Source organism: Neopelma chrysocephalum, unplaced genomic scaffold (genome assembly GCF_003984885.1).
Source record: "Neopelma chrysocephalum unplaced genomic scaffold, ASM398488v2 Primary Assembly neopelma1_84, whole genome shotgun sequence".
Classification (NCBI taxonomy): domain Eukaryota; kingdom Metazoa; phylum Chordata; class Aves; order Passeriformes; family Pipridae; genus Neopelma; species Neopelma chrysocephalum.
The window spans coordinates 8268156-8288284 of record NW_020897746.1 but is presented as its reverse complement, the minus strand read 5'-3'; the positions used below and the strand labels follow the sequence as shown (position 1 = coordinate 8288284).

At 50.5% G+C, this 20129-nt stretch overlaps 1 protein-coding gene across 6 annotated transcripts in view; it reads right to left on the bottom strand.

The window, feature by feature from the left end:
• RHBDL3 (rhomboid like 3) overlaps positions 1-19753 on the bottom strand; it is a 63862-nt gene extending 44109 nt beyond the window's left edge. For 2 of the 6 annotated variants that reach the window (XM_027691352.1, XM_027691354.1), the window contains exons 1-2: positions 15916-16232; positions 12428-12451 (exon numbers count right to left, since the gene is read on the bottom strand). In XM_027691352.1, coding sequence (XP_027547153.1) covers positions 12428-12451; positions 15916-16035 — 144 coding nt within the window. In that variant the 5' untranslated portion in view covers positions 16036-16232. Of the gene's footprint in view, positions 1-4851; positions 4874-12427; positions 12579-15915; positions 16233-19686 lie in introns of those variants that run through there. The other 4 variants (XM_027691353.1, XM_027691356.1, XM_027691357.1 and 1 more) reach the window with 3 other exon arrangements.
• Positions 19754-20129: the final 376 nt, after the last annotated feature.

Sequence of the window (20129 nt, the reverse complement as noted above, 5' to 3'; positions counted from 1 at the left end):
GAGCTTCTCAGCAGCATGTGCCCAATCCATGTGCCTCTCCAGTGCCCAATCCAGGATCCATTACAGCTCTGGCAAGGAAAAAGGCTTCTATTTTAAGCTTGATGAAGAGGCAACTGGGTGCTGCAGGATGGACATGGGGAAAAGACTCCTGTAAGCTGGTTCTTCTTTTTCTCCACTGGGCACCACACAGGCAGACAACACCACGAGGAATGAGAGGCAATCTCATGATCAAATGGATTCAATTCCTTCTTTTTAGGTCTGTAGCAGCCTGTCCCCCATGGTAACAGGATATGGCCACTGATCTCCTTATTCCATGTTCCCATCTGTGAAACTAAATGAGCTGGTACTGGAGCACAAGCTTTGAAGTCCTGGAAGAGGAAGGGCTATTGCAGTGCTGAGTAAGGCCAATTCCCTACAACCCACAGCTATGGTGGTGGGACAAGCAAAAACCCTGAGGGGCAGAAGAATGTGAAGGAAACTGAAAAGCTCAGAGAAAAGATGAAAGAAAGTGAACGTGGGAAGTTAATACTGCTTTGAACAGTTACTGAGCAGAAATCCTTCCCCAAGTGACAGAACTGCAATTAGCAATCAGGGACTCTGGGTCTGGCATCCAGGCTCTCAGGCAAGGCCCACACCTCCCAGGAGATCCAACTGCAGGGCTTACTCAGAGCCATCTCACAGGCATCAGCAATATTTCAGAAAGGAAGGGCAGGAGCTGTTAGTTGAGCAGTGGGGAGGAAGCAAACACTGCTTGTTTATTCACACAGGTCTTGCTACTTGAACCTTTTGCTTCCATCAGATGTCACAGTGATAAGTACCTGTTTAAGAAAAAAAATCAGGAACAAGAGCAAACCCACCCCCTGCAGCTAATCCAATTAAGACACGGGATAAAGTTGTAGAGGTTAATCAGATCTGAGCCTTTGGGTCTCTCTCTGCTGCTGCTTAGTGACATATCTGGTGAGCAACACCAGTGAGAGGAAGGCCAGCCAGGAACACCGAGGACCTGGCCAGCCCTGAGAGACAAGTGCTGCTGCTCCCCCCTTTTCTGCTCCCCGGGGCAGCAGGCAGAGGAGCACAGGGCAGGGCAGCCCCGTGGGAGGGCTGCTGGCTCAGAGCTTGGCTGTGCCCTTGAGCCTCCTCAGGTGCCAGGACGCTGTGACCGATGGGCTGCCTTAGACACCCCCTGCAGCAGAGCAAGGTGTGTCTGCAGGGCTGTGCCAGGCTGGAACCAGGATGGAAATGTACTCAGCAGGGAAAAGTTCTGCCTGTACAGCTGCAGGGAGCTCCTGTGACCTTGTGTTTCATTAGGTGGAACTCTGCGTGTGCCCAGCCTGCAGCAGGGCAGGGGAGGGCTGTCCCTGCTCAAGGGGCACCAGCACAGACACCATGTGGGCTGTCACGAGCAGCCAAAGGAAAGCTGAGCTGGGCTTGGCACTGAAGTAGCTCCACCGGTGCTGGAGGGACAGGGTTCAGTGCTGCTATGGGAATGCTGCTCCTGGCACACTCCTGTCACATCCTGCCTGCTGCCTGGCCTGAAGCCCTGGCCTAAAGCTACCTTGCAAAACTTTTCTCCAGCTCATGCCTTCCTGTAGAGCCAGATCTGCTCTGCCCCTCTCCCTCCTCCTCCCTTTAGGGTAAAAAGAAGCCTCAGCCCTTCTTGCTTAGAGCAGCACCTGCACTTTGGGGGCAACAGCTTGCTGTCCCCAGCACCACAGCCCCGGGTGCAGGACAGTCAGCAGGGAAGGATGGACCTGCTCTGGAAGGTGCCCTCCCCCCCGGCCCAGCAGCCTGGGCTCAGCTCAGAAGGGCACATACAGTGGGGAGAAGAAACTTTTTCCACATCCATTTCTTCTGGGCAGGGAATACACTTGGAGCAGAAATTCCCCTTCTCTCCTGGACAATACCTGCCAGCCTGTCAGGAGGACAGATGGAGCAGGGACTCCCGTGGGATGGCAGAACTGGAGTGACAGAAGATGATGAAAGGTGTGTAAGCACCATTCTGACAGTGATGCCAATCTCACTGGCTGCCAGAAATATTGTCTCAGGCAAGTGATTCCTAATCCATGACCACCATCTTCCCCCCAGAAGGGAATTGATACCACACTAGACTTTGCCAGCCCCCTTTGTTAAATTTTCCTTCCTTCTTGGTAAATTCCTTAATCCAAGGACAGTGATTGCCACTGTTTTTCAGTTTCTCAAGGGAACTAAGATCTGTTGCCCCCAAAATCAGAACTTCTGCCCTTCCTGAAGGAAGTTTTATCCTTCCTTTATAGACAAAAAGTTTTATAGCACTCAGCTATGAGGAGAAAAACTACATTTTCATACTCTGGACTTGAAACACAGAACATTTTAGATTAAAAATAGCTCCCTTTTTCACCGTCTGCCAGATCTGGGAGGGAGGTGAAAATCCACAGGGACTTGATTTGATGCGTGAAAAGCAGAATTCTATAGCAGTGAGTATGCACACTCTTATTTTAGGTTAATAATAGCTCTGCAATAATACTTTGCTTTGTGGAGAAAACCAAAGCTTGGGATAGAAACACGCTGGCTGAGGCTCTGGTACTGAGTACCATGACAACAACTCAAGCACATCCCTCAGAAAAGGGGAGGGGACATTTTAAAATAAATAAATAAATGAATAATTGACTCTAACAACAATAATTGACTCTAACAACACAGAGTTAAACATCCAGTACGAGAGGCTACTGAGTAATGCAGGAGGGATGGGACAGAAAGAGGGTTACCTCAGTAATTTGATTAAGGGAGAAGAACAGCCAGTCATTCCCTTTCCCTGAATCGGTGTAGGATGACAGAGGCTGGATCATCTATCCATTGTTGATAAGTGCCTGGCCACTGGCAAGGAACACAACACCAGGGCACTCAGAAACATCCCTGCTCTGATGTCAACATCCCAGCTGGCACACGCTGAGCAGCCTCAGCACAGGGAGGGGCAGGTCCTGAGCAGGGCTGACTGTTTGCCTGCTAACAGCACAAAAACACCTTGGGGCTCCCACTGGGAAAGAGCTCATTTAGCTGCACCTCCCAGGGAGCAGGGAATGACCTCAGCCAGGCTCCAGCACTGGCACTGCAGAGAGCACCTTCCCTTGAATGAACCGTGTGCGGAACTCAGGAGGGTTGGACTAAGAGAAAACACCCGATGCAGCTTTGTGTAAAACCTCCACCCACACAGCAGCTACATAATTAATAAGGATGAAGGAGAACAGTATCCTGGGCTGGTGTTCAGATCCTCAGTGATCAGCAGAGCTTGTTATATGCTGTTCAGCCTGAGAAGCCAGCAAAAGGGACATACTTCACACATGGCACTACATGCTTGGTCATTAAACACAGGCTTGGAACCCATAAAGTCACTGCTGCTTGCAAGTGTGGAGCAATTTTTTAAATAAACTTGTTTGTTTTGCAGTAGGCACAAAAGTTAATTAGTTTTCATAGTTTTATTACTCCACATGGTCAAATAACAGCCTGGAGCTTCCAGTCAGCTGGAACCGCATAAGGCCCAGAGAATTCTTACTGTGCTTTTCAGGACTGTTCGCTGGGCTCATAAATCAGCAGCTGGCACACGGCTCCTCTGCCCCAGCTTTTCTTGGCCACCAGTACCAACACTAAAGGACCCCATAAATCAGTGCAGCAATGGCAGCTCTCAGCTCATGGGCCACAGAGGGAATAAAGCTGGAAGAAGCTGTTTCAGACACATGAGACAATTCTTTGGGATGCATTTTGGCTGTCACCACCCTGGGGGAAGTCATCCAGTGCACCTGTTTTGTTGAAGGGGACTCTGGTTCATAGAGCCCTAGAGGAGACAACACCAGAATATTTAACATGTGGAAGGCATGAGAGCAATCCTGCACACACACACATCTACCAAAGACCTGCCCAAACAGTTCCCAAGGCTGGCAAGTCCGAGTGTGATAAAGCAAACTTGCAGCTCAATAAAGATTCTTCAGACACTTTATTTAGGTTGGAAGGAAGTTATTCCTCCAGCTCTGGTCTCCAGGCACAGCTCAGAGACCAAGGACAGCAGCAGCAGCAGGACAATCTCCCCTGCTCTCAGAGCAGTCTCCTCCAAAGGGGCTCCCTAATGCACAAATCAATGCAAAATAAATCTTTCTCTGAGACCCAAATACTATTGTCAGAGGACACATGAAGGAAAAATGTTTGTGCCTTCCCTGCTGACGGGGAGGAGAACCCAGAGACATAAATCCAGGACTGTGTGCAAAAGCAACTCCTCCATCAGCAACCAGGGAGCCGAGGGAAGAGGCAGCAGCTCAAACAGAAGAAAGAACCACAACAAACACTTTGATTTTCCTCCCCAGTGCAAACGACCAGGCTGAAAACCAACATCCTTCCATGGAGGCCACTGCCTCCAGTGGGAAAAGATGCTCAAGGCCCAGTTCCCATTATTACTCAGTGTGAGGGTAAGTAAACATGTGAGAGGAGTGGCAGGAAGACAAGCATTTGGCTCTGGTTCAGAGCCAAGGGGCAGAACTAAAAACCTACTTTGCTTTCTAAATCCCTTAGGGCACGTCCCCATTCTGGTACCAGCCCCAGCAAAACATACAATCCATGTCAGACACATAAAGCACCCAGGACAACAGGCACACTTGTTTTCAAGTGCTTTGCTAGACCAGGTCAGAGCACACAGGATCAGCTCCTCCAGTAGTTCTTGTGAAACTTTTTTCTGTTTTCCACCTTCTATAATATTGTTCCTGTCTCTGCCAAGGGTAACCATGGCCACATCTCACTGGCTTTAGGCTGCCACCAACAAACACTTCCATGCAACTGTACATGACACACAAGTGCTACACAAACCATGGTCTCCACCATCACCTGGACCTGTCGGTGAAGGACCACAGAGGCAGGGAGGTGCTTCCTCAGGGAACACTGCCCTGAAAAAGTGCACGAAACCAGAGGTTTGATGATCAATAGTCACAACCAGCTTTGCCTCCAGCAGCCTCATTCATCTTTTCCTCGTGCAACTCAGGAAACTCCAGAGTATTCGCTCCTCACAGAGTACGTTCAGTATCAAAGCACACAAAGAACAGTTTCTGGGGATAAGATTGATTCTGTTTGTTTAACATCAGTTCCACACATCCTTACTCTTCTCACCAGCAGCACAGGGTCACTGCAGACAGCTGTTCCTAAGCAACAGGACCATACACTTCAAATACATTCTCTGTGTCTTGCTAGTGCTAGGTTTTACTTCTGGAGTTGAAAGAATTAAAGGTCCAAGTGAGACTCGGTGTCATCACAAACATTTGGGACTTTCACTACACATTTCACCAAGACATGTTGACTCTGGTCAACAGAATATCCCTGGGGTCACCACGAGCAGCTGAATCGGGGTTGATGACACTGCTCAGGAGACTGGGAGAGAGAAAGGAGTGACTGTCCCAAGTGCTACAGCTAGAACAGACAAACACTGCAGGGTTTGAGTCACATCAAAATGCAGAGCATCCAGAGATCAGCTTTCCTCAGCAGCCTGTATGTACAATGCTGCAGGAAAACAGCCCATAAGCTCTGTCTCACGGTACCACAGTGATTTCAGATCAGATCAGCTCGTAGTACAGAGCCTAGTGAGGAGGAGAGAGGGATCACAGCTTCCTTGGCTGCTGTCAAACTCAAACCCACTGCTGCATTTCATTTGCAAACTTGCCCCAGTACATTTGCACTGACTCCAAATACCAGGAAGCAATGGGAACATCGTACTTCCTACTGCAGAGGAGAAACATTTGCCTTCTAGGTCTTGTAGAGAGTAACTTTAAAAGCCCTGCAAATGTTACAGGCATAACCGATGGCGTAGAAAAGCACCTCCACACTGTTTCCCCTCGCTGAGCAGCTGGCTTGTTCCTCTGGAGATGGGATGATCTCTTCCCCTTCTCTGCCATGACAGCACACAACCACGGAGCACAATGCACCAGCTGATTTGCAAAACAGCATCAATCCACTCTGTGTTTACGGCTTTTTCTCCCCTTTCTTTTTAAACACGCAGGCTTAAATGTTTTTATTGCTTCACTGATTTTCTATGCGCAAGACAGGATTTGAGAACAATGCATCAGCAAGGATCTGTGTGCCTAAAGCTCATCCCGCACATTCAGCTGAAACGGCAGAGCGTGCGCTTCCCAAGCCTCCCGCTGGAGCCGGGATCAGGAAGCGGCGGAGACAGCGCGTCCCTCTCGGACACTGCAGGTTTCCAGGCAGCTCACACGTGGAAGGTACACAAATGTGTAACGAGTAGGAAGCCTCCCGAGGCTTTTTACAAACCTAGAGACATCAAGCTGCCAGTAACTCATGAGCTGTGTAGGACTGACTCAGCCTCCATCCGCTTTTTGGTGTGTTTGTTGTGACTCCTTGAAACATTTTGGGAAATGCCTACTTTTACTGGCACAAACTTAATAGTGCTGTGTTTGCTACACTGCCAATATCTGGTTCGTATTGATGGCTCCTACTCCCAAACTTTTATGCTAGGCAAAGCCAACAGTCTGTGTACAGGCTGATGGGACTGGAGAGAGGAACAATCAAGGAGCCAGGGAAAGGAGAACTGGGATAGCTCATCACAAACCTGTCACACTGCAGGGAAGGTGCAAATACAGACAACCCAGAGACCCACATCCAGCCTAAGGGCCGGTTGGTGTTCAGTGCACAGAGGCATTAGAAGACTAAGAAGGAACTTGGGGCATTTTTGCTGTTCATCTTGCGAGAGGCGAGAGGATCATTAATGACCTCTGTGTAGTTTTTCCATGCTGAGCCATCAGCCCAGGGCATCGTGGCTAAAAGCCAAATCTGGGTATAAGCCTTGAAGTGCTGGGAGATTGCCATCCCCTGTAACAACACTGGGGATGGACACGGGCTAATCCAGGCACAGTAAAAGGCATCAACCCGCAGAGGGAATAGTCTCTCAGACATCTATTAGCTGCTAAATGCCTCAGTTTCCCTCCCTGACTGAGGGAAGGATAAATTCCCCTCCCCTCTTTCCTGGGTGCTGCTCTATTCAAAAAAGCCTCTGGCAGAAGGCACTGAGGAGCTGATAATCCAAAGAGCATCAGCAAACCAATCTCCTTCAGCAAAACCAGATCCTCTCCCGCCAGCCCATTCTTCCCTTCAAGGCTGTCCACAGGGCAATGAATTTGAAGGGACTCTCTTTTTTTCCCCAACCCCATAACCCAAAGTGGAGGAGTCAAAGGGTTAATGCTGCATGACAAAGGTCAGCCCAGTTTGGGGAGGGAGGAGAAAGGGAAGCATTGTGGCCACAGACAGCAGCTCCCTGCACACAACGCCACTTGAGAAATGTAAAGTGATGGTGCTGCTCAGGGAAAAGGCCTGAGAGCCCGGCCTAAATCCCAGGGCTTTATGGCTCACAAAAGCCCAGCCCCCTGAGTCATTAATCGTGTGCTCCATGGCCGGGTCCTCAAAGAGCAGCAGATGACACAAGCCCAGCTGCTGCGCCGCCCCTCCTCAAGGTAGCGGGGCAGGGGCAGGTGCACTCCCCGCGCCCTCCGCTCGGGACTAATCTATTCTCCCGCCTTGTCCTCTGCCTTTCATCTCCCCCAGCAGCCCACGCTGACAACTGTAAATGAGATTAGACTCCAAGGCGTGGGGCAGATGCAGAACCCCCTCTGTGCATTGCCAAGAGACCCTTGTAGCTTTTAAAATGTCTGTCCCCTTTACAAAGCACAGCTTGGCGGAGGGGGAGAAGGGGGCACATTTCTTGTCACACTCTCAGAAGCATCTGATGTAGCAGACAAGGCAGACCCTGCTTTGGGGACTGGATGCTCTTGTCACCATGGACAGTCTCCCACCAGCACCCCTGATTCTCCAGTTCACCTTAGGAGATGAAGTAACAACTCTATTATTATTTCCTAATTCCCATAACCTCTTTGCAGTACCATCCTATTTAAATATGGACATATCAACACCACTCTGAAAAGGCAGTGACAGTCCAAAGTTCAGGCAAGGATTTGCACGCAACCCTGTGCTCAACCCCCCTGCCTGTACTGCTGCTCTCACTGCCATCATTTCCTATTCCTCATATTGCAGCCTGTGCTCCTGCTGCTCCCAATGACCCACACAACCCAGCAGTGAGACACAAGGTATTTGTCAGAGAAAGAGGTAAAATCTTGAGTCACAAAGCACTGCCTACAGCTCAGCAAGACCTGCCTGCAGAGGTCCTGCTGCCACAGCCGGCAGGGGTTTGCCAGCACCAATAGGCAGGGAAGCTTTTCCAAGGGAAGGGTGATGTTTAGCTCAACAGTGCCCCGGTAAACAAAATGGAATTTCTTTTACAGTGTGGGAAATAGTTTGTCCTGCCTGTGCTAAAGGCTGTCCAGAGAAAAGGAACACAGTTAACATAAAAGCTCATTGAGTTCAAAATAATTCCCTTTCTCAGTTACAACCAACCATGATAATAGCTGGCCTGATTTTATGGATTGCTTTGCAATTTCAATCGTGCAGGAACCAGCCCTGGACTTAGGGCAGCTGCAAAGTCAGCGTATTTTAAAGCATATTTTAATGTTTATGAGACCATGGCAGAGCAGGTTCAGCTGCACCCACTGCTGGTAGTGTCAGCAACTGAACTCTTCCTGGCAAGTGCATATCTCTCCAGCCTTGTTTCTGAGCTCAAGTTTTCCATTAGCTGCCCACACAGACTGGGTAACTTGGCATCTCTCTGCATTCCCCATAAATTCTGTTCATCTGTTGCCATCACACCCACGTACAAGTCTCAGGAAGGAATCTAAGATTTCTAAAGCAGCTGCAACAAAACACAGGCTGGATTGACAAGCAACAGGATCAAGGTGGTGAGCCAGTGAGGAGGGTCTTTTTGGAGAGTTTTGTGTGTATCTATTTAAAACACGTTTGTTGTCATGACTACAAACCAGGGTATGGGTGAGAAGTGAGAACTCCGAGATGAGGGCTGATAATGTTAATTCACCCTCGAAATCTCAGCAGCCATGGGGAAACAGAGAAGATGATACAAGCACTTGGCATCTAACAGGGCTGAAAGCCACTTTCAGAAGGCAGGTCTGTCCTAAGAACAAAGATCACCCTCCTGGACAGCCCCTTTCCCCCAGCACAGCCAAGGGCTGGATAATTCTGATTAGCTGCAGCCATGGCTAAAGCAGGGGCACTGGGGACACGGAGGCAAGGAAGGGCACCGAGGCCCTGGAAAGGACACAGCAAAGCAGGAACTGCCCCTCAGGAGACTCATCTGCACTCTCTCTCTAACCATGAACTTGGCTTCAGCAAGGACAGGGAGATGTTCCCATGTCCGTGCAAGGCAATTAACAGGGATCTTAATAGCCCAGAGAAGTGTGAAACTATCAGGACCTGCTCCTGGGACTGTCACATTTGTAACTCTACCAGAAGATTAACAAAAAAATGGGGTTTTGGCCAGCAAAGAACAAATGAAGAAAGCCCTAAGTGATTGCAGAGGGATGGAGAGGCAATGCCTTGCTCTGCTCAGAGCTCAGATTCCGAAGGAGCCAGCGAGGAGTGCGCAGGGCTGGCGCAGGCTCTGCAGAAGGCAGCAGATGTGTGTGTGGGGGTGGAGGGTGTTTATGAGCACAATAAATAAATGTATGAATCCCTATAAAAGTTCCCATATAAAAGTGAGTTAGAGCTGCCCGAGGGCCGCGGCCTCGTAATAAAAATCACATCTTGCAAGCACAGTATGAGGCAGCAGCTGAGCTGGAACTGTCTGGCTGCGGCACCGCAAAGCTGCGAGGCTGCTGCTCCCAAACTCTCGGGTGAAGTGCTGACCCCACTAAATGCAGGAGGAATTTTGGTACTTGGTTCAGTGTAGTCAGGATTTTGCCCTGAGAGGGGCATCATTGAACCTCAAAGAATAGGAAGCAGTTCTGGGCCTGACTTTTTGTCAAATTTAATCCTTTTTAGTTCTTAAAGAGAATCAATCTGCAAGTGGCTGAAGATGTTGGCTTGAGCCACTGACAGTTCCCAGTGTGACAGATTAGAACTGGATCAAAACAAATAAAAAATTCCTCCAGAAAGCATGGTCAGCCTCTCCTCTCCCCCAAAATAACCAAGCAAAAAGTACTTCTTTATGGCTGAGCAGCAATTTCCATCAAAAAGTTTTGAATTTTTAATTAAGATGTTGGGGGGGGTGACATTAAAAAACCAAACCCTTTAATTTTGTATGTCTAAATAGAAACCTGCTGCTTTCTTTTGGTCATGAAACTTAAATAAAAGTTTTTAAATTATCTCCCCACAGGAAAAAAAAAAGGAAGAAAGAAAGCATTAATAATAATTTTTTCCCCACTCAAAGGCTGGGGAGGGTGTGCTGACCTCTCCCTGACACTGTTTTCTGGGGTGATGGACTATGACAGCAACAAGGCACTTGCAGAGTCCCAGTCTGTGAATTCCCAACTGCTCTAACACTTTCTCCAGAGCCTCCTCTCGCTCTGCTGCTCTCCTGGGAGGTGATGAACACAGCCCCACGTGTTCCAGCTGAGAGAGGGGCTCTCAAACCTCAGTCCCAGCCCATGAGTCACAAATACATGTGCACCTTCCACCACACATTCCCACTCCAAGTGCACACACAGCCAGGTCCCAGCTCCCAGGGAGGGCTGCAACTGTTCCCAGTTTCAACACACAGGCTTTCTCCAGTTATTAAGACTGTCCTCATGTTTCACATGGATGCCAGTCAGAGCTAAACAAAATGTTCTTACGAGCACATTGCTGCTGGGAATAGCAACCTCGTTCCCTAACAAACGGCATCTTGCACTGCACTGCAGGACTAATTGCACTGCTCTGATGCTGGAATGCTCAAGGAAGACGTCAGCTTTGCCCAGGGGCAACAAGGGGCAACAAGGACATCATTGATTTATTCAGGACTTATGACTGGTTGTCACAGGTTGCATTCTCTTTGATAATAAAGCCTTACAGACAAGGTTTAAAATTCAGCTGCAGCCCTAATTGAAACATAGCTAATTACTGGAGGTCTGCCTTTACAGCCAGTTCCATTGTCACTGGGTTAATGTTCTGTAAATCCAACAGTCAAACTCTCCCTTCCCTTAAAAAGAGAAAAAAAGAAGGAAAAGCCCCCATCTACTATTCAAGCAAGTCCAATGGGAAATTACAGATTCCTCTCTTTGAGCCTGAGGTAGCTACCAGCCAACAGCCTCATCCCACAAGGGCTCAATGACTTCAAAGGATGCCTGCAGAATCAGCCTCCAGATTAAGGCCAGTGTTGGAGACAGGAGAATTCCAAGTGGCTGGAACAAACCTCCAGCCCAGACCACAAGCAATTCATTGTGCATCCACCTTTTCAGTGGCAGCAAACCCTCAGAGCCCCAGGAAATTCCAACACACCACCCAGTTGAGGTGTGACCATCACGGTTCCCCAGCTGGCTGTGCTGCAGTGCAGGCACGTGGAGCAGCACTCGGTCACACTGCCGGGGTGTGAACCAGCACTCACCAGAACAGGCAGCCCAGTTAATGGCTGGATGAGAACGGGACCCCCAGGGTACCAAGGACATCCTTTCACACACTGCACCACAGCGTTGGCTTTGCACGTCAGCCAGACACAGAGGCAAGATTAGCGCCTCATAAAGCAGGGATGAAATCCCATCCCAACTTTATTGCCAGTCAGAGCAAGCTCCCTTACAGAAGGTGACATTTACACACACACACAAAAGCACGGAAGTTTATGACATCAAGAGATGGCTGCAGTTTAAAAGACAGTCAACCCTAGAAAAATCCTCCAGTTTATAGCTGCTTCACATTCCAACCTGGCACGTGGAGGGATTGCCACAAAGCAAACACGTCAGTTAAAGCAGCTAAAAGCGTCATTTACAAACTAGAGCCCACCACCCAAAATCTCTGCAGCTCCAGCTCAGAGCTCTACAGAGCTGTGCTGATTTCAGCCAGCTACAGGTCTGACCCAAGGCAGTTAACACGACCCAAACACAGTCTTGGGTACAGGAGCAGATACTTTGCTAATCCTTTGCTAATAGTTTCAGGGAGTAGGTGCTCCCCGGAGGATGTAACCCCACACAAGTCAGGTTAGCAGCTGGGGAGCCATTTCAAAGAGCACAGTGCTGGTTTTACAGGTCCTGGTCTGCCTGGCTGAAAGACTAGAACATCCTTTAATCCACAGGCAAGGACAGCACAACTGGCAGCACACAGAGCACCTGCTGCAGCACCTTGGCTCAGCCCCCGTGCCAGCAGGGATGGGCTCACTCCTGTCCCTGGCTACTCTGAAGGGGGGATGAGAGAAAGGCCCAAAGCAGTCGTGATAATCATGATTTGCACATCAGCATCCTGGGAACTGGGAGCAGGGAGCACATTCCTCCTAGGCTGTGTTTTAAATGCAGGGAAAAGCTAGCACAGAGGGAATTCTCTGGAGGTTAGGCTCTTTGCTCACGAGACAGAGACAATACATCAGATGTTCACATACCTGATCAAACAGGGCTTTCCAGTGCTGAGAGGCAATGCATGAGGGAGGAAAAAGAAGAAAAAGAGGGTATAAGAGCAACGACATTAACATGCAGTAAACTGTAGAAGTACATTCTAACAGAGGAGTAGCCAAATGATTTAATGCCATTTCCAGCATCCTTCTTCATCCCAGAATCACCTACCCTTCCGGGGGAGGAGGCAGGGGGAATCTACCAAACACAGGGAGGACAGTTTTCATTTACAAATCCAAATTAGGATGAACTCAGAACATTCATGTGTTAATTCTGTTTTCTCCCTCTTTGTCTACTTGCAGGCAAGCAAGGAATAAAAGGCTTTTTTACTCACAGGGATCAAGAAAGCTTGGTGTATATTGAGGGGAGGGGGGAATTAGCAATGGTTTTTCAGATCACTCTCTCAGATCCTGTGGCCCAACCCTGACCCCTCGATTGCCTCGCTGGGTAGTCAGAGCCCTGTCTGCTGCCTGCCCCTGACTCTGGCAGGGATTTGCTGCAGGGTCTTTAACAGCCCAGCAGTTTTCTGAACCTCACACGTCCACATTTGGAAAACAGGTAATTCCTCCTGTGCAAGGTGGGAGGGTAGAAGGCTGGAGAGCGCCCATTATAAGGATTTACCCCACACCTTTTGTTCTAGCAGAACTGCCTTAAAAATGCTGTATAGAAGGAAGCTCTACTTCAACACACACAACCATGTGAACACTCCACAAGTCCTTGTCACTTGGGAACAGACAAAACCAGCTGGAGACTGGCTCTGATTTATGTTTTGTAGAAAGACTGATGTCAAGTCACCTCTCTAACCCAGACTTGCTGTCTCAGTATCCCACGGAACAGAGGACATTCTTAATAAATTGTGTAAGGCTCTCTCATCTCTCCTGGGTTTAGGGATCAGTTCAGAAGACAGCAACTTCCATGGGGTAACATTAGGGTAACCACTGGCTTGGGATCTCCAGAAAACACCTTGCACATTTCCAGCTCTGCTGTCTGAAGTGCAGTTCAGCAAAACATTTTGTTTCTGCCTCATTCACTGCCCCATAAAAGCAAATTGAGTAAAATAACAAATGTCAGACTCAAAGAAGCAAATCTCACTGTGCTGTAGGCAAAGCAGAACTCTGGGGAGAGTCTTATCTAGTCCTGGAAGAATATTTGCTTTCACATGGTAGGCAGATCTAAAGCAGAATTGACTGGAGTGACACTGGGATATCAGGCCACCGAATTCCTTTCCATTAGTTAAGTTGTTGGCTCCCCTCCTCCCCATCTCTCCCTCCATTTATAAACTCCCATTTATCATCATAAATCAGCCCAGCACTTTAAACAGAGCATATTGGGACTGCCTGGATCCTGGCTTTGTGGAATGCTGCTCTGAGAGCTGCAATGACATCACAGCTGAGCTTTTACACCCTGCCAATGCTGTGGCAGCCAAACCTCCACTACGTAATATTTGTGTGGTTAATAACACATAAAGAACTGACCCTGTGTCAGTTCTTGCTGGCCAAGCCAGAGAGCTCCCATCAAGCTTTCAGATGTAATACCAACAGAAAATCAGCCCCCAGTGAGGTCCCAGGGGGGCACAGAGCAGTTGGAATTCTCAGAGATGATGCTCTGTAGCCTGCTTGTTTCAGCAGGAAATCTTGGCCGAGGAGAAGGAGGGTATTTACACCACTTCCTGCTCTTCTGACTTGCAGATGATACACGATACCTCAGGCTTCTGTCACATCATCCACTGCCAGGTCTCAGCAGCTTCCTGTAACCAGTGCAACTGCAGCTCTGGGGCTGCTTTGTTGATGATAGAAAACAAGGTACCAGGGTCGGATAACAATGCAGATCCCACACCAGTAACGGCGACACTGTGAGCTGGGGCTGACCCAGGCTGTCCTACCTCAAGGTCGAGCAGCAAATCACCAGCAGAACTGGGATGAGAATCTAGACTTCACTAGGGAAGGCTCCTGCCCAAGGAGCCCAATCCTGCCAGGCACTCAGCACTTCAGCATCTCCTGGTTCCCTGGCAGGATGGAATTGCTAATGGCTCCATTCATGTAGAGGCTGGAGGAACTCCAAGGGGCCCATGTGTGTCACAACAGGAAATCTTTCTTGGAGGACCATCCAGACAAGCACAAAATTTGTTAGAGAAGAAAAGGTCACAGGCTGACGCAGGCAAGCACTGGGACTTGGAAACCTGGACTGTGAAAGCTCCTGGAAAGCCACCCTTTCCAAATCAAAGCTACACATATGCTTGGATCAGGCATCTCCTCCTAGGACTGCCTGGCAGTGTTGTAGCAGAGGTCAAACTGCATCACATGTTCCCTCCTGACTGCACAGCGCTCAGGGATACAGCCCGGGGAATGCAGCTCTAACAAGCAACTGCACTTCCTCCGCTACCCTCTGGGGGGAAAATCCAACAGCAACCGAATTCTAGGTGACTCAGAAAGAAGGGCTGGGGCATGAGGAGCGGGCTCTGTCCCTAAACATCCCCGGACAGGTTCCTTCAGCAGGGTCAGAAAGTAGAGAGCAAAGGGGATGCGCCATTGCTGGAGGCTCAGCTCCCAAGTGTCCCTCTCGCAGCGGTGCAAGACCCGAGCCAGGGACCGCTTCAGAAAGACGTTCAGTATCTCTGTTCATGTCTCATTGCCAGGAGCAGACCCTGCGCTTACCGCTGCAGACTGGGCAGACTCTTTGCAGTCCTCATCCCAGCCGAGTTTGCTGGGAAGGAGGGCTGTGAACAGTCCTGGGATGCACCAGGAATGCAGGATCTCTCACGTTTGCTCCCTCCCAGACAGGTGCACAGCGAGCTCCTGCCTCTGGGACCGGCAAGCGCAGAACAATCGCCTCAGCTCTGCAGTCTCTGCCGCTCAGCCTGGCAGGAGCAGACTCGGTGTCCTTCTGGGCTGCGTGAGCAGAGGCAGAGCTCCGGTGCTAAGTTATCCCACTCTCAGGTGCAATCAGAGCTCGGAGGGTGGAGAGAAGCCATCAGCCCCGCCGAGCCGGGGAAAAAACTTCCTCGGCTGTTTGTTGCTCGGGGGCTGGAAGAGGGAGCGGCTCCCGAGAGCGGGAACGTTTCGCATCTGTCACCCTCCGGGTGGCCGGGACTCTGGAGAAGCTCTCGGTCCCCTGGAAGCCCCTGGGGCCAAGGCGTCAGCCCCTCTCCGGGCTCCAGGGTCGCCTCGGTGCGCAGCCCGCTGCCCGTGCCCGGCAGCCGCAGCATCTCCGCGACGGTCACGGGCACCGGGCGGACCGGCCGCCTGCCCGGGCCCCCGGGACAGGGAGGGGTGGGAGCGGCGGCCCCGGGGCCGGAGCCGGCCCGGCGGCTGCCGGAGCCCGCGGACAGCGGCGGCGGGAGGGCGGCGGGGACGGCGGCTTTCCCAAGCCCCGCAGGGTCACCGGCCCCGCTCCTGCCCCCATCCCGGGATGCAGCTATGAATAGCCTGAGCCGATTAACCTGGCAGAGGGGGGAAGACACCGAGCGAAGCAAACTTACATCCTCCGCGGCCATAGGTAGGACATCCTCGGAGTCCAGCACCTCGATTTCTTCCGCCTCCGCGCTGGCAGCCACAGCAGGGGAAGAGCTGGCGTGAGGCTCCGGCAGCCTGTCTCCCATGCTTGGAAACGGTCCCCCTTCAGCCCCCGCCCCCCCCCTTCTCCCCAGATCCTTAAAGAAATTAAACCTAGCTGCTGCTTGGCAAACTTTCAAGCGCAGCCGAGCCTGCCTTCATGACTCCCGCAGCCGGCAGGGGAGGAAATCCTCCATCCAGGGAACATCCAATTAGCGCGGGCAGCGCCGGCGGGCGGCATCATCCCGGCGGCCGAGCTCCGGCCGGGGCACTGACCCCTCCCCGCCCGCCGCCGCCCGCCCCCGCGGCCGGGCGGTGCCCCCGGCCCGGGCACGGCGGGCGCCTCCCCCGAACCATCGCCCGGGGACGGGGGTCCGCCCTTCCCGGCGCGGGAGAGCCCCCGGGGGCTCTGGGAGACAGAGCCCGGAGCTGCGGCACGTCCGAGGATGCGGCTGGGCGGCGGCGGGGGAGCAGCGCCGGGGGGGAGCAGCCCCGGGGGTCCCTGCACCGGCTCCCCCGGGGCGACCCGCCCGAGGATCGGCCGTGCCCAGCGCCGGGCAGCCCCTGGGCCGGTCCCAGCCCGGTCCTGCCCGCGGGCAGGTGACCAGGTAACTTCTCCCTCTCGGAGAGTCCCACCGTGAGGGGCTGGTGTGGGGTTTTACATCTTTTACCGTAATGACTCGTTCCTGTATGCCAGGATGGGTAACTTAACCATCTGGAGCCCGGATTAGGAACTTGAGGAATGCCCTGACTGCAGGCAGAAATCCAGCAGTTTTAGCTTCTTCCAGTGAAGCACAGAAATAGCAGGTCGGCAAGGGGGAAGGGCGAGCAGAGCCGGGCTGAGCCACATGGTGCCAGTGCCTCTGCTTGCTGCTGTACCGACAGCCACAGCCAGACAGAGCCAGAACAGAGACAGGGTCCAGCACCACAGGCCACGTTTTCGGGGTACAAAGGTCCAAAACCAGATCAGCCACAGCTCAGCCACAAGGACAGAACCAAGCTACAAGTCCATCTTTTCTATACAAAAACAGATGACGACAACAACAACAACAATTAAAACCAAATGCAGCTGGAATACCTCTGAAAAAGGAATAGTATTTTCCATCCTGCAGAAGCGAAGCAAAGAAGTAAAACCACGACCTTCGGACCCGAAGAGCAGAACTTTTCTACCTCAGGATCCAGGTGGGAAAATGACAACAAAATAAAAGCTCTTCTGGGGTCTCCAGTGCAACTGATGAACAGGAGAGGTTCTGCCCCTTAAGGACCATCACCTTGAGCACAGCATCCACTTCTGCCTGCTCTGCAGCCTGTCCAGCCTGCTCTCCCAAAGCATAAGAACGGGAGACCAAATCCAGCACTGCTGAGAAACACTAACCCACTTTACTCATACAACACCACCCCTGCCAAAATATTCCAGGCACTAAGCAGCTATTATAAAAACAATCTCTTTTTGACTCAAAAACTAAACCTCATCAAAACTTCAAAACAGATGGATAAGCAAAAATATGCTATGCCAACAGAGGGAAACAGCAATCATTTAAAGATGTCTGTAGGGAGGAGGGAAGCGAGTTTTTAAAGCAAAGAGAGAATAAATGAGCTGAATTTCAGGGGTAACAGGTTCCACACAGTTGGGGACTGTATTGTCTCTGATTCCAGATGCTGGTGGGAAAATGCCAACCATGAAGTGTAACATGAGTGCAATCAACAACAGGGAGAACCCCCAAAACCTTACCTTAACACCAAACTCCCACTAAACTGGAAAACTGTTGCAAAATTACAAGTTCATTTTTCTCCTCTAAGGAATGTTTTTCACTAGTGGTAATGATAGTTTGGGTTTTTTTTCAGGGAAATGTCTCTGCACATTGCACATATTGAGCTAGTGCTGTGCTATAATCATCACAGAAAGGAAATTAACAGTATTCTAATGAGGAGTTTTGTTACAGACAAATTATCATCTTGCAAGTCTGTGAGAGCCTCTTAATTTAGAATGTCATTTCTCCCCACTGCATACCCTGGTGACTCTACCTTGGAAAACAGTAATTGCTAGAGAAACTGGGGAGCTGGGGGCCACCCCAGAGCAGATGCAGACAGAACATGGAAGGGCTTCAGAAGAAACTGAGACAGAAAGAACTTGAGATTATAAAACCCAGTCCATTTTCACATTCAGTAATGTAGGCAACCTTTTATGTTCCAAATACTGCAAAGAAAATGTAGATATACATCCTTCCTGCATTGGAAGTGTCTAAAAAGGTCAGCTCGTGAATATGCAATAAAAAACCCTCAAAGTAGGGACCCAGCCAATATCTGTTAGCTAAGCCTCCTGGAACAAACCTGAACAGTTTGTTCACAGGTCCTTTTTCCACTCAAAGTAGCCCCAAAGGGCTTTCACAAAACTGCCCAGCTCTCACAACTGGAGCTACAACCTACCCAGCTTGATTCCCGGATCAGAGTTCAGCCCAGCCAGCCCTGGGAGAAAGGAAAATGAGGTATTTGGGATCAGAAACCCAAAATGCTGCACCCAAACACAACCCCAAGAAGAAATAAGACAGCACATACACAGCTGGGACCGGATCAGACCTGTCAGATTAACCCCTTCAGGCTCATGAAAACGGCTAAAAATCTTTAAAAATCACAGATGGTTTGAGATTTGGGTTTAAACTGAGTCCAAAAGGTAACAGTGGCAAAGGGCTCTTTGAGCATCAGTGCTGGGACAACACAAGTTTAAAATCAATATGAATTAGACTCTGTGTGCTGCCTTTTGGCTTCTCTATGACTCATGGATACTTTCCCTCCTGAAGAGAAGGAATAGTGGGAAAAAATAACATCCAACCTCGTCTGATTTCTAACTTGTGTTGAAAGCCTATCATCCTGACCCTCCCTATTCCCCATGTTATACTTAGAGCTTTTTCAAGTCCAGCACTGAAAAAGCAGGCTCTAGTTTTTCCACCTGCAGCTCTTCTGCCCCAGTAGCTGTTATTGGTTGCAGCTGGTTCTAATTGTCTTTTTGGTTATAGCTGGGGAAATAATTAAATCTGCTATTAGCCCTTTTTTGGGGTGGTTGTCTTAAAAGGGAGCCCTCCTTTTAAATACCCTTTAGGGGTATTTAAATAATACCTTTATTTAAATAATAACCTAATACCTTTAGGGTATTTAAAATGTATCTCTGCCCCTTTTTAATGTTACCTGATGGGATCACAGCACAGGTTCATTCTGAATCAAAAGAACTATTTGAAATGGAGACCAATTAGTAATTCAAGGTTAATTTCCAACATAAAATCAAGTCTTGCTTACTATAATTCCTGAACTGACAAGCTTTTGGACCAGAGGTCAAAGCTGAGGGGTGAAGGATGTGTCTCCAAGCAAGAATAATCAAGGTCTTTGTCCTCTGAGTGACTTTACATCATGTCAAGGCAATTCATGCATCAGACTGAACTGAGATGGAGTCTGGTTGTGGAAAATACAATGAAAGAAGTTGTTAGGAAACTCTACAGGACCAGAGGAAAGAAAACAAATCACTGCTAAGAGTGAACGGACTGGGCTGCTGCTCCTTCTCCCCAGCACTTAACAGCAACAGCTCAACTTTATGGACTTTCTTCTTTATGCGCTCCATGAGTAGAACACTTTCCCTTACGGTGATTAGAACCCTCACAGGGTCCGGCAGGGCTTGGCCAGCGGCACAGGGACATCGTGGCTCTTACCTGAGGCTGTCTCAGAGAACACCGCCCGCCCGAGCGGGGCCGCAGCAGAGCTGGACACCAAGACCTGTGTCTCTTCCCTAGGCAAATTCCTCACCCCAAACGCCTGGAGAAGGGCTGTTTTACCACAGCCGGCGGTGCTGCGCTCCGCTCACCTGCGCGGGCAGGGCGCGGGGCCGTGAGGGCGGGCGGGCGGCCCCTCAGGGCGGGGGCGGTTCCCGCGCCTCCCTCAGGGCCGTGTGGGGCGGCCCGGGCAGCCGCCGACCGGCAGAACCTGGTCCCCGCCGGGCTCCGAGCGCCGGTCCCGGGCTGATGGGGATGTTCCGCAGGGCAGATACAGATACAGATCCCGATCCCGATCCCGATGGTGTCCGGGAGGACGGGAGCGTTTCCCGCTCCCGACGGCCCCCGTCCGTTCGGCGGCAGCGCCCCCTGGCGGCCGCTCC